The sequence below is a fragment of the Cajanus cajan genome, chromosome 6 (assembly GCF_000230855.2).
Source record: "Cajanus cajan strain Asha chromosome 6, NIPB_CcT2T_4, whole genome shotgun sequence".
Lineage (NCBI taxonomy): Eukaryota > Viridiplantae > Streptophyta > Magnoliopsida > Fabales > Fabaceae > Cajanus > Cajanus cajan.
The window spans coordinates 60,247,563-60,260,709 of record NC_138522.1 but is presented as its reverse complement, the minus strand read 5'-3'; the positions used below and the strand labels follow the sequence as shown (position 1 = coordinate 60,260,709).

The 13,147-nt window shown below is 38.5% G+C and overlaps 1 protein-coding gene across 15 annotated transcripts in view; it reads right to left on the bottom strand.

Moving 5' to 3' along the window:
• LOC109818196 (exportin-4 protein) overlaps positions 1-12,779 on the bottom strand; it is a 36,435-nt gene extending 23,656 nt beyond the window's left edge. For 3 of the 15 annotated variants that reach the window (XR_014427577.1, XR_014427579.1, XR_014427578.1), the window contains exons 1-4: positions 12,379-12,768; positions 6,041-6,128; positions 5,093-5,201; positions 3,421-3,519 (exon numbers count right to left, since the gene is read on the bottom strand). Coding sequence is in view for 5 of the 15 variants with exons in the window: in XM_083059193.1 (XP_082915319.1) it covers positions 3,421-3,519; positions 5,093-5,201; positions 6,041-6,128; positions 12,379-12,465 (383 nt within the window). In the remaining 10 variants the exon portion in view is untranslated. Of the gene's footprint in view, positions 1-3,420; positions 3,520-5,092; positions 5,202-6,040; positions 6,129-12,378 lie in introns of all 15 variants that reach the window. The other 12 variants (XR_014427582.1, XR_014427583.1, XR_014427580.1 and 9 more) reach the window with 9 other exon arrangements.
• Positions 12,780-13,147: the final 368 nt, after the last annotated feature.

The window sequence follows — 13,147 nt, the reverse complement described above, 5'->3', positions numbered from 1 at the left end:
ATCTCTATCATGTTCTACTTCGCGTCTTTGGTTGTACATGTTTTGTCCATGATCTCACTCCAGGTAAAGATAAATTTTCTGCTAAGTCTCTCAAGTGTATATTTCTTGGTTATTCTAGACTCCAAAAAGGGTATCGTTGTTTTTGTCCACAACTTCAACGCTATATTGTTTCCGCTGAGGTTTCCTTCTTTGAGTCATCCTCTCCTTTCTTGTCTGAGGATATTACTAGTCATACTTCTTTGGATGATCAACCTATTATTCCAACTCCGGCTCCGGCTGTAGTCATTGATCCACCACCATTACTTGTCTATCAGCGTAGGACACGTCATCCACAGGTGGTTTCATCTACAACTCCCCCAGCTTCATCTTCTGCTCCAATCGACTCTCTAGCAATGCCTCCTGCACTTGAACATCCTTTGCCTCAGTTACCCATTGCCATTCATAAAGGTATTCGCACTACCCGCAATCCTCATCCTTTATATGCTTGTACTCTTTCTTGTCATCGATTGTCTCCTTCCTACTTTTCTTTTGTTTCTTCTTTGGATTCTGTGTCTATTCCCAAGTCTACAGGTGAAGCTATGGCTGATTCTCGGTGGAGACAGGCGATGCTAGATGAAATGGATGCTTTGCAGACTAGTGGCACGTGGGAGTTGGTACCTTTACCACCTGACAAGTCTACTGTTGGTTGTCGATGGGTTTACACAGTGAAAGTTGCACCAGATGGTAGCATTGACCGCTTTAAAGCGAGATTGGTTGCAAAGGGCTATACTCAAATCTATGGCCTCGATTATGGGGATACTTTCTCCCCTGTCGCCAAGATGACTTCTGTTCGCTTGTTTCTTGCTATGGCTGCCATTCGTCATTGGCCACTACACCAATTGGATATTAAAAATGCCTTTTTAAATGGTGAATTGCAAGAAGAGATTTATATGGATCAGCCCCCTGGCTTTATTGCTTCGGTGAGACTCACCTTGTTTGTCGTCTTCGCCGTTCTCTTTATGGCTTGAAGCAATCTCCTCGTGCTTGGTTTGGACGCTTCAGCTCCGTCTTGATTGAGTTTGGTATGACTCGTTGTGAAGCTGACCACTCTGTTTTCTTCCTTCACTCCTCATCTGGACTTTGTATTTATTTAGTGGTGTATGTTGATGACATTGTCATTACTGGTGATGACTCTGATGGTATTTGTCGTCTCAAATCTCATCTTCAACGCCAATTTCAGATGAAAGACCTTGGTCCACTTAGATATTTTTTGGGGATCGAGGTTGCTCACTCCACTTCTGGTATTGCAATTTCTCAACGAAAATATGCTCTGGACATTCTCACTGAGACTGGTATGGTTGACTGTCGCCCTAGTGATACTCCGATGGATCCCAACATCAAGCTTCTTCCTGGTCAGGGGGAGCCATTGGATGACCCAGAAAGATATCGTAGACTTGTTGGCAGACTTAACTATCTTACTGTCACCAGGCCAGACATCGCATTCCCAGTAAGTGTGGTAAGCCAATTCATTAACGATCCTCGTGATAGTCATTGGACTGCAGCAATGCGGATACTCAGATATATCAAGAAGGCACCAGGCCGAGGACTACTATACGAGGATAAAGGCAATTCCAAAATTGTCTGTTATTCAGATGCTGATTGGGCAGGATCACCATCAGATAGAAGGTCTACCTCTGGCTATTGTGTTCTAATTGGAGGCAACCTAATTTCATGGAAAAGCAAGAAGCAAACTACAGTTGCTAGATCCACTGCGGAAGCTGAATATCGTGTTATGGCAGCAGCTGCAAGTGAAGTTACATGGCTACAACAACTTCTCAAGCAACTTCAAATTGGAGACACTCAGGGAACTAAACTCATCTGTGATAATGAAGCTGCTCTCCACATTGCCTCCAATCCAGTCTTCCATGAGCGGACTAAACACATAGAAATAGATTGTCATTTTGTAAGAGAGAAAGTGCTCTCAGGAGAAATCACCACTGAATTTGTCCACTCTAGTGACCAGTTAGCAGATGTGTTCACAAAATCTCTTAAAGGGCCTCGGGTTGATTATATTTGTAACAAGCTTGGCGCATATGATATATATGCTCCAGCTTGAGGGGGAGTGTTACAGATATTGTACAGATATTGTTGGATACATATATTACATATATTATCCTCACTATCAATTAGGGATATGATTAGATTAGTTTCCATAATATAAGAGATTCATATCTCTATCATTTATTGTATTCACTCTATAAATAAGATTGGTGTGTGTACAACAAGACACACAATTCCTGAATCACAACAGATCATTCTCACATAGAATGTGAAATCATCACTCCAAAAATTAATCGTGTAAGCGGGTTTGAGGTTTGGCTGAATTTAGGACGCAACACAATTAAACTTAATCGAGTTGAGTTGGGTTGAGTCAGGTAGCATTTTGACAAATGACTAGGTCGAATTGAGTAATTGGGTATATTGATTAACTGAATAATTTATTCTAAAATTTTGAAAAACAAAAAAAGCAGAAAAATGAAATACAAAATTTTTCAAGTTATAATACATGTCCAGAACAATACTAAAAATTACAAACGACATAATAGATGTACCAACAGACCTTAACAACACTAACAAGAAAAATACAAAAATGTCCTAAGAAACACTAACAATTATTTGGATCACATAATAACAATAAACAAACTAAAATGCAAGAGGTTACGTTGAGAGCATCATGCGCTTAAAATTAGTGAAAATAACACTAAATGATGTGTCTCATGTTTGATAGATTCATTAGATTTTACTAGATAATTAGTATTTATCATTATTAAGAGGTCAAGTTGATCAAGTTAAAACCTCATTAACCTATTACCCAACTTGATTGTAATTGGGTCAACAAAAAAATGTCCAATTCAACCTGCTGAAATGTAGCTGGGTTGGTTAGGATCATAAATCAATATTGAGCCACTTACACCCATACCATGTTTGCAGCTGCAAACAAATCAGGTCAGTTCGCCCGAGCCATTTACAAATAATGGTTAGAAGTCATTGATGTTTATTGAAAGTGAAAATGAATTTGGATAACTATCTTTAAATGTAAATAATTGATATGGATGCACTAAAGTTGTATCTGCACTGTAAGATTTTTTACAATGCAGGAGTTTGACAAAATATCTCCAGCATCTGCACTCACTCATATATCACACTCTGGTGATTCAAGTTCTAAGACAGTAATAGCTCCTCCAGCCCACAAAGCTAATCATTCAATTCAATGAGAATCTGACAATCCTTCATTGTCTTCATTAAAGTAAGATACAGACATGCTAAAAGTTTGTTAAAGAATCAAGTCTCCAATTATACATGAGACAAGGTTGCATATGCAGGTTTCATATTCAGTTAAGCTCCTAAATAAACTAAACAAAAACAAAATGCACTGCTTACCAACCCCTTTTCATCAACTGAGCAGCCACGGAGGAAACCTTCGCTTGGACAAAGCCATCAGGAGAACTAGCATGTTGCATGACATAGCATAGACAAAAACTGCAGGTAACAAATATTTAAAGAGGAATAAATAACAATAGATCAAATGGTAATGATAGGAATCTATCAAGTAGCATGAGTATGACTGAGTCTAATAGAGAGTTGTCTTGTAAGTTGTAACTATCAAACAAGTGACACAGATATTTGGATCCCAGATCTTGCGGAAGGATCAAGGAACAACTATACTACTTGAAGCTAAAACAGTACATTTGGAAAAGCATACATGGTTGCATGCACCACATGTAGGTGGATCAATTAGCAAACTTTAAGAACAAATAGCACAACAATGTTTTCCTCTTTTAGGGTACAGGGAAAATTTCAAGTATAACTATTATTAAATTCCCACACATTTTGGATTTAAAGTAGTAAAAATACATCAGTTGTGTTTTACAGTCTTGATAAGGCCATCTGAATGTTATTTTGAGATTTTGTATCTCATTAAGTATTCTGTGCTTCATTCAATTTTGCAGACCATGAGCAAAATCCACTCCCAAAAAGCTCGTTTCTTTTTCTTATTTTATTTTTCTCATAATAACTTCTCCCGTCAAAAGGGTCTATTTGGTTCAAAGGAAGGGAAGGGATTTCAATGAAGGAGATGAGAGTTAACTCTTTTCTTATTCAGTTTGCAAGGAAAGGAGTGTGATTTTAAAAACTATTCCACCTGTTTACCCTTATAATTTTGAATTTAGAAACATAAGTAAGGATATTTTAGAAATTACCTTGAAAATGTTTTGAATCCCCTCCCCTCCAAATTCCCCAAAATTGGAAGGGGGCTAAAATTATATGAGAAGTTTTGTTCTCCTCTTAAAAGCTTAACCAAACAACAGAAGTTTATAAAAATCCCCCCCCCCTCTCCCCTCCATTTCCATCCAACCCAAACATTATGCAAAGGTTTGTGACTGTTAAACATGACATAAGAATCTCTACTTTCTGAAACATGCTCATACATGCAAGAAATCCCACACACTATCATGCTTATACATGGCATGGAATATGCAAAAGACCCCCCTTGCGCCCCCCCCCCCCCCCCAAAAAAAAAATACCACCTTCTAGAAGACTGGAACATTCTCATATGCAAGAAATCCCGCACACCATCATGACCATACATAGCATGAATATGCAAAAGACCCCCCCCCCCCCCCCTAAACCACTGCACACCACACACAAAAGAAAAAGGGTGGCATTGGGTTTAGGGGAATTTTTGTTCCAAACCAAATAAATGGGTTGGGTCCTTTTTTAGGAAAATTTAATACTCAACCCAATCAAATTCTGATTTGGCTTGGGTCACGGTGTGATGGGATGGATGTGTTTGGGATTTATTGACCCAAACCAACAAGGTTTATTTCTCACTGATTCAAACTATGAATACAGTCAATACACAACTCACCCCATTTTTTACCTTTGGGTAATGCTGTCAATGGTACAACATTTATTTGGGTAATGAATGGAATGGAACAACTATAATTAAGTACAGAAGAAAGATGCTTAATTGTAAATTATGTGAACAAGACCACTCATGATGTAAATATCAAAAACAGCACAAAAGTTAGTGGAATCGAAGGTTACAGAAAACCTTATCAAGCCTCTCTTGTCATCAGCACTAAGACAACCCCATTCTCTAATAGCTGCTTCTCGGATTGCTGCTGCTGCTTGAAACCTTGCAGTTGCGACCAGGGAATTTTCTGCATACACAAAAGCATTAAAGTAACAGCATGATCTAAACCAGAATACAAAATACCAAACAAACTACAGTGCTCAGGATGCAAAATCTTAAAAATGGCATTAAATAAAGTATAATGAATGACAATGATGCACAAAAATGTTCCAAAACTAAAATAATGAATAAGATGCCCCATATTTTTTAAAAATTGATAGGTGAGACACACAAGTAACCACACAATAGGAATTTGACCAGTAAAGAAACCTCAAAATATCATCTGTCACAATTAATATATCTTCTGGTTTGGACATTATAAAGGACTTTTGTTGGCCTTATAGATCAGAGATTTTCTGATTCTGAAGTTCTGTTCTCCCCAATGCAAAATCTTGTACACTATATTTGAAAGCCTTTGAGCAGAGGGGAAGTTGGGGGCAAGGAAATTGATTTCTTCCTGTTTTCAGATGTTTAAATATGGAAAAGAAATGCAATATTTTCCGCTTGTTTGGGTGTTAAGGTTGAAGAAGGAACTAGAGTTACTTCTTATTTAATTTAAAGTAAAACCAGACTTTTTTTTTCTTCATCCAACTAATAAACAACAACAAAAATGCTTTATAATGATCTGACAAACTAATTAAATCATAATTCTTAAGTAAATTATTCAAACTGCAATTTTGACATATTAAAAGGGCAGTAGATCCTGCACTGTGATCAAAACTAGTTTGCGAAATTTTTGTCTTTCAACACATAATCAAGATCGAAGTCAACTCCCACATTCTTGTCTGTCAATTATCATCCGAATTAGCAGTATCATTTACATAAGACAGAAAACATATATTTTGTTTGGCACACATGTAAACTCACCAAGAATGAATTGGCAAGTCTTATATGGCTGAGAAGACTGGCCTAATGACAATATAACTGCCTCAGAAGCTCCTGGATTTAAATGCATCTGAAAATAAATGCATAAAAAAGAATAAGAACATAACTAAATATGTATTTACAATCCTATGAGTCCATATTTCAAATCAAATTCTGTCAGGCCCCATAAAATAGCTAGCCCAGTCCAACTCAGCCATGGGCCATGGGTATGGAAGACATATAATAGGAGAAATAAAAAATATTAGTAGAAGGGGTAAAAGGGGAATTTATGCAAGGAGGGAACGTGGAGTTAGTTACGTTTTGGGTGGATTCTCATTTTAGAGGGAGGAGGAAAGAGAAGGGGGACAGTTTTTGGGAATTCCGTTAGTAGTGGGTCAGGAGCTGTGCTCTGTGGGTATTGCAGATTCTATCTCTGTAATACATTTCGTTTTCAATAATACAGTATCTTTCAATTTTATTTCTTGGTCTCTGACAATTGGTCCGACCTGCCGGATCCGTTGCCTGAGTCATCAACGAAAGAGTTTATGCCCAAAGGACGTGGAGGAACCTCAGCAGCGATGGACGGTCGTGTAAGCTTGTTGGAGGTCACGGTGCAGAATTTGGCGGAGAACCAGGTGAAAGCCCAATCGGAGTTGCAGAGTCTAATGAATAAGATGATGGAGGAGATGAGGCAAATGGAAGTTCGTTTGTCACGAGGCTCAGGTGGGAATGTTTCGAATGTTGGGTCGTCGGGTTCGAGTGAAAGTGGGTCGCATAATCAAAGTCCCTTGGAGTTGCAAATATTATCCGAATTTCGATCAGCTGTGAAGAAGGTGGAGCTTCCGAGTTTCGATGGCAGTGACCCCGGTGCATGGATATCAAGAGCAGAGACGTATTTTGAAATTCAGGAAACTCGACCTGAGTTGAAGGTGCGTTTGGCTAAGATTTGTATGGAGGGATCCACTGTGCATTGGTTCAATCTTTGGTTTGACAGTGAATCTGAACCATCTTGGGAGGGTCTTAAAGTAGCATTACTGCGGAGGTTCGGAGGAGCGTTCGTTGAGAATCCTTTTGAGAGTCTTGCAGAGTTACAACAAGAGGGAACAGTGACCTCTTATATTGAGGAATTTGAGTACTTAACTTCTCAAGTCCCTAAGATGCCAGAGCAACAATTTATGGCCTATTTCATGCATGGTCTTCGAGCAGAAATTAGGAGGAAGGTCAGAATACATAAACCTGACAACAGGGTGAGAATGATGGAGCTTGCAAGGGCGATTGAGGCTGATTTGCTCGAGGAAACTCACTTAAAACCCTTATATAAGAGGGGTTTGGGGGTAGTTGATGGGAGTCAAAATCGTACTCTGTTTTCTCGTAGTGGAACAGAGTATTCTGCAATGTTAAAATCTGGAGGAAACTTAGGTGGTCAGCAAAGGAGGGAATTTCGTCATGATGAATCAAAGAATAAAGGCTTAGTGTAAGCAACACAAGTACCGGAGAGAGGCGATTTGGTGGTGGTAGGGATCGTGGGGTGCGTCACTTATCTTATGGAGAATTAATGGAAAGGAAACAAAAAGGGTTATGTTTTAAATGTGGTCAAAACTTTCACCCAATGCATCAATGTCCTGAGCGTCAACTGAAATTAATTATTGTGGATGAGGAGCAGTTAGAAGGTGGGGAACATGAAGTATTGGCCTTAGAAATGGAGGAGCAGCCACCAGAGGAGCTCACTTGTTCGCTCCTTAGTAGCTGTAATGTAGAAAAGAGGACTGATTTTCAACCTAAAACCATGAAGATCAAGGGGATGGTTAAAGGCGTTCCTGTGATCATTTTAATTGATAGTGGAGCTTCACATAATTTTGTTTCTTCAAGGGTGGTGGATTCTTTGGGGTTGGATTATGGGCAGACTACAATTGCAAAAGTAACACTGGGGGATGGTAACAAAAAAAAAGTGCAAGGACGTTGTAATGGAGTATTGGTGGAATTGGATGAGTTGCAGATAATCATTGACTCTTATGTTTTTGATGTAGGGGATGTGGATTTGATTTTAGGTGTGGAGTGGTTGGCTACTTTAGGGAAAGTAACTACTGATTGGAAGAAACAAATTATGGAATTTAATTATGAGGGGAAAAAGATACAATTGAAGGGAGAAGTCAATCTTGGGAGAGTATTTGAGTCTTTGTTTTGCTTTCTAAATCAGGAGGTTCAAGAGATAAATGGGGTGATGTGGCCTAGTAATATTCAAAAGGCAAAAGGATGTGAAGGTGAAGGATTGACGGATGAGCAGGAGGGAAGGCTGCAACGTATTTTGCAAAATTTTTCAGAAGTGTTTTTAGAGCCTAAAGGCTTACCTCCTAAGAGGACCAAAGAGCATGTGATTGTTTTGAAGCAAGGGGCTGAACCTGTGAATGTGAGACCATATCGATATCCGCATTATCAAAAAGAAGAAATAGAAAGGCAAGTGGATGAATTATTGAAGTTTGGAGTCATTAGGCCTAGCACAAGTGCCTATTCAAGCCCGGTGATATTGGTAAGAAAAAAAGACCATACTTGGAGAATGTGTGTTGACTATAGGGCTCTTAATAAAGAGACTATACCTGACAAGTATCCTATACTAGTCATAGAGGAATTGCTTGATGAATTGAATGGAGCTTCTTATTTCTCTAAGCTGGATCTAAAGTCAGGGTATCATCAAATCCGGGTAAGAGAAGAAGATATTCCTAAAACTGCTTTTAGAACTCATAATGGCCATTATGAATATCTTGTGATGTCTTTTGGGTTAATGAATGCACCAGCAACCTTTCAATCCTTGATGAATGATGTGTTCAGGCATTGTTTAAGGAAGTTTGTTTTGGTGTTTTTTGATGATATATTAGTGTATAGCAGAGATTGGGGGTCTCATATCCAACATTTGGAGCATGTGCTGTCTTGTTTAAAAGAACATGGCTTGGTAGCGAATAAAAAGAAATGTCATTTTGGCAGGAAGACAGTAGAATATTTAGGCCATGTAATTTCGGAGGATGGAGTTGCAATGGACCCGGAAAAGGTGAGAAGTGTTTTGGAGTGGCCCGTTCCAAAAGGGGTAAAAGGTGTTAGGGGTTTCTTGGGATTGACCGGGTATTACAGAAAATTCATTAAAGATTATGGCAAAATTGCTAAACCTCTAACAGATTTAACAAGGAAGGAAGGATTTCATTGGGGGGAACAAGCTCAAACGGCTTTTGAGAGGCTAAAGAAGGCTATGACAGAGGCACCAGTTTTGAGGCTACCAGATTTCACAAAAGAATTTGTGATAGAATGTGATGCTGCAGGAAGAGGGTTGGGTGCTGTTTTGATGCAAGAGGGTCGACCCGTGGCCTATTTTAGTAAATCTCTTTCTGAAGGAAATTTGGCAAAATCGGCTTACCACAAAGAGCTCATGGCACTAGCTTTGTCAATTCAACATTGGAGACCGTATCTTTTAGGGAGACATTTTAAGGTTTTTTCTGATCAAAGGAGTTTGAAACAATTGTTGGGGCAGAGAATTTCTACCCCTGATCAACAATGTTGGCTCACTAAATTGTTGGGCTATGATTTTGAGGTGATTTATAAGCCTGGTCCTCAAAATAAAGCTGCAGATGCTTTGTCTAGGAGTAAGGAAGAAGTGGAATTACAAGTTCTGGTTTCTAAACCAGAATGGTTGGACTCAAGTATGGTGCAAGAAGAAATTCATCATGATTCTTACTTGCAAGGGGTGGTTTCAGATTTGCACAAAGACCCCACATCTAGGCCTGGATTTTCTATAAAACATGATATTCTTTTCTATTATGGCAGGTTGGTCATTTCAGCAAATTCTTCTTGGATTCCAATTCTCTTACATGAGTTTCATAGCACACCTACGGGTGGTCATTCTGGCTACTATAGGACATATAGAAGATTGGCTGAAAATGTTTATTGGTGTGGCATGAAGAAGAGAGTTCAAGATTTTGTTAAAGAGTGTGACATTTGCCAACGACAGAAATACCAAGCTCAATGTCCATCTGGGTTACTGCAACCATTAGATATCCCAGAACAAATTTGGGAAGATGTAAGCATTGATTTTATTACTGCTCTCCCTAAGTCCAAGGGACTTGATACCATACTAGTTGTGGTGGATCGACTCTCTAAATATGCTCATTTTCTTTCCCTTCGACATCCATTTACAGCTAAAACAGTGGCTGATTTGTTTGTGAAGGAAGTGGTAAAATTGCATGGGATTCCCAAGTCTATAGTCAGTGACAGGGATCCCCTTTTTCTAAGTCATTTTTGGACTCAATTATTCAAATCCCAAGGCACCAAGCTTAGGATGAGTTCTTCTTATCATCCAGAAACTGATGGCCAAACAGAGATTATTAACAAGTGTTTGGAAACTTATCTCAGGTGTTTTTGCTCTGAACAGCCTAAGACTTGGGTCAATTGGTTGCACTGGGCAGAATGGTGGTATAACACCACTTTTCATGTCACGACAGGGGTCAGTCCTTTTCAAGCAGTATATGGCAGGAAACCTCCTACATTGGTGCAGTATGTTACGAGTGAAACCAAAGTAGAATCAGTTGAGAAGGAGCTTATTGATAGGGATGAGGCACTTAGACAGTTACGGTATCATCTACAGCGAGCTCAAGGACATATCAAGAAGTATGCAGATAGGAAAAGGAGTCATCACTCCTATGAAGTGGGAGATTGGGTTTTTCTCAAGCTAAGACCACACAAACAACAAAGTTTGGCACAAAGAATTAATCCTAAATTGGCTGCTCGGTTCTATGGGCCTTACCAAATTGAGAAGAAGATAGGGGCGGTAGCATATCAGTTAAAGCTTCCTTCACATTCCAAAATTCATCCCATTTTTCATATTTCTCAACTCAAGAAAGCTGTTGGCAACTACCAAGAGGCCGTGGACTTACCTGCAGGTTTGGAAGCGGAAGTGTTTGAGAACATTACACCTGAGCAGATTTTGGCAGTTCAACAAAGACAGAAGAATGGGGTTCTTGTTCCATACTGGTTGGTCAAGTGGTGTGGGAAACCTGTTGAGGAGGCAACTTGGGAAGAAGCATTTACTATTACCAATCAATTTCCTGATGTACGCCTTGAGGACAAGGCTATTGTTGAAGGAGAGGGCAATGTCAGGCCCCATAAAATAGCTAGCCCAGTCCAACTCAGCCATGGGCCATGGGTATGGAAGACATATAATAGGAGAAATAAAAAATATTAGTAGAAGGGGTAAAAGGGGAATTTATGCAAGGAGGGAACGTGGAGTTAGTTACGTTTTGGGTGGATTCTCATTTTAGAGGGAGGAGGAAAGAGAAGGGGGACAGTTTTTGGGAATTCCGTTAGTAGTGGGTCAGGAGCTGTGCTCTGTGGGTATTGCAGATTCTATCTCTGTAATACATTTCGTTTTCAATAATACAGTATCTTTCAATTTTATTTCTTGGTCTCTGACAAATTCTTGCAGAAACTCTAATCCATCACTGCACCCACATGAAATTGGAGTAGAAAATGTTGAAGAAAATATATCTTCAAGACAATAGTGGGACTATGGCATTTCCCAACTCCTTGCAAAATCTAATTATATATTGAACACAGAGCAGGATAGGTTTCCCTTAAAGTTTCACATGTGAATAATGTATGCAAGTCTTCCTAGACTATATGAATGGGTAATCCACAAGAACCAAAATGACTAGAATAGCAACGAGGAGTTAAAACTTAAAACAAAATTTTAGTAGTGCGGTACAATAGTGGAAAATGTTGAAAATCTGACAGTAAGTGCTACATACATTCAGTCTTTGTCAAGTACTTTCTACTAATAAATGAAAAAAAAAAAAAAGTAGTAATACACTTGCAATGTTCCTGAGTTTCACACCTGCAATTTTTCCAATAACTTCCGTACGAGAAAAAAAAAAACTGTTAATATAGTAAAATGCTACCATAAGTGCATATAATCCATAGATTTTTCTTTTAAGTGTGAATGTGATAACCTTCTACTCTAAACAGAATAAAATTTATATTTGAATTGTAACGACTAATGAAATTCCACTCCCCTCCTCCGGTTATTCCGCCAAGCAAGGTAGGAATAACAACAGCCATCGAAATACATAATAAATAAATACCGAAGCAAGTTACATACAAAAACGAAGAAGCCATAACCAGAACCAAGGTGAGCGAACAGATATTTTCGGAGTTTTAGCATTTCGATCCTGAATCCGATTTCACATCCACTTAAAAAGAGTTTCGTATTCTTACTTATCTCTACATTATTTTCTTCTCTACTGCAGCGATATGAATATAAACGTGGAAAGAGAAATAATGAAAAATGAGTGAGTGATTGGAACCTGAATGGAAGTGCAAGCGTGCTCGATGGCTCGCATGGTGGACTGAAGCTCAGCCAAATCAGTGGTTGTTGCCGTAAACCCTTGCATCTTGGCACTGTAACGAAATCGGAAAGAGGAATTGGAAATGGTTTATCGAGATTCTAATTTTGTCATAAGCATGAATGGGAAGATGAGGTGATGGCAAAGTTGGGAAGTGAATGAATCGGAAGATGAGAGTGTGAGTGGGTGAAGTAAGAGTAAGGGAGAAATAAAAAATTATATTTAATTCGCGAATCCCGAGAGCGGAAGTAGAGGATTCATGGGGTGCGGCAGGGCTCACTCACTCTCTTTTCTTCCCAAGAGGTTTTTCGTTTTATAACGCACGGTACTACTACCTTAACCTTAATAACCTCTCGCCAGTTTTTATTTCGAGACAACTTAGTTACAATAAGTACAGTGCTGTTCTCCCATCAAGTATCAACATCGATATTTTACCTAAGTTATATATCTCATAAATTTAAAATAGAAATATAGTAATGTTAAAATTACCTTTTACTTCCTTAAAAATAATTGATTTTAGTTAAGTTTTTTTTTTGTGTTTTCGTTTATTTATTTATATACACGGATAATTAAAAGAAGACATTGTTTTCTGAAAGATAAATATCATATGTATACATTTTTATAAATGATATATTACAAAGAGATGATTTATTTTTTAAAAGGACTAAATACAATTATTAACTTATTTGCAACGATTGAAAATATTATTAACACATTTAAAAATCGTGTG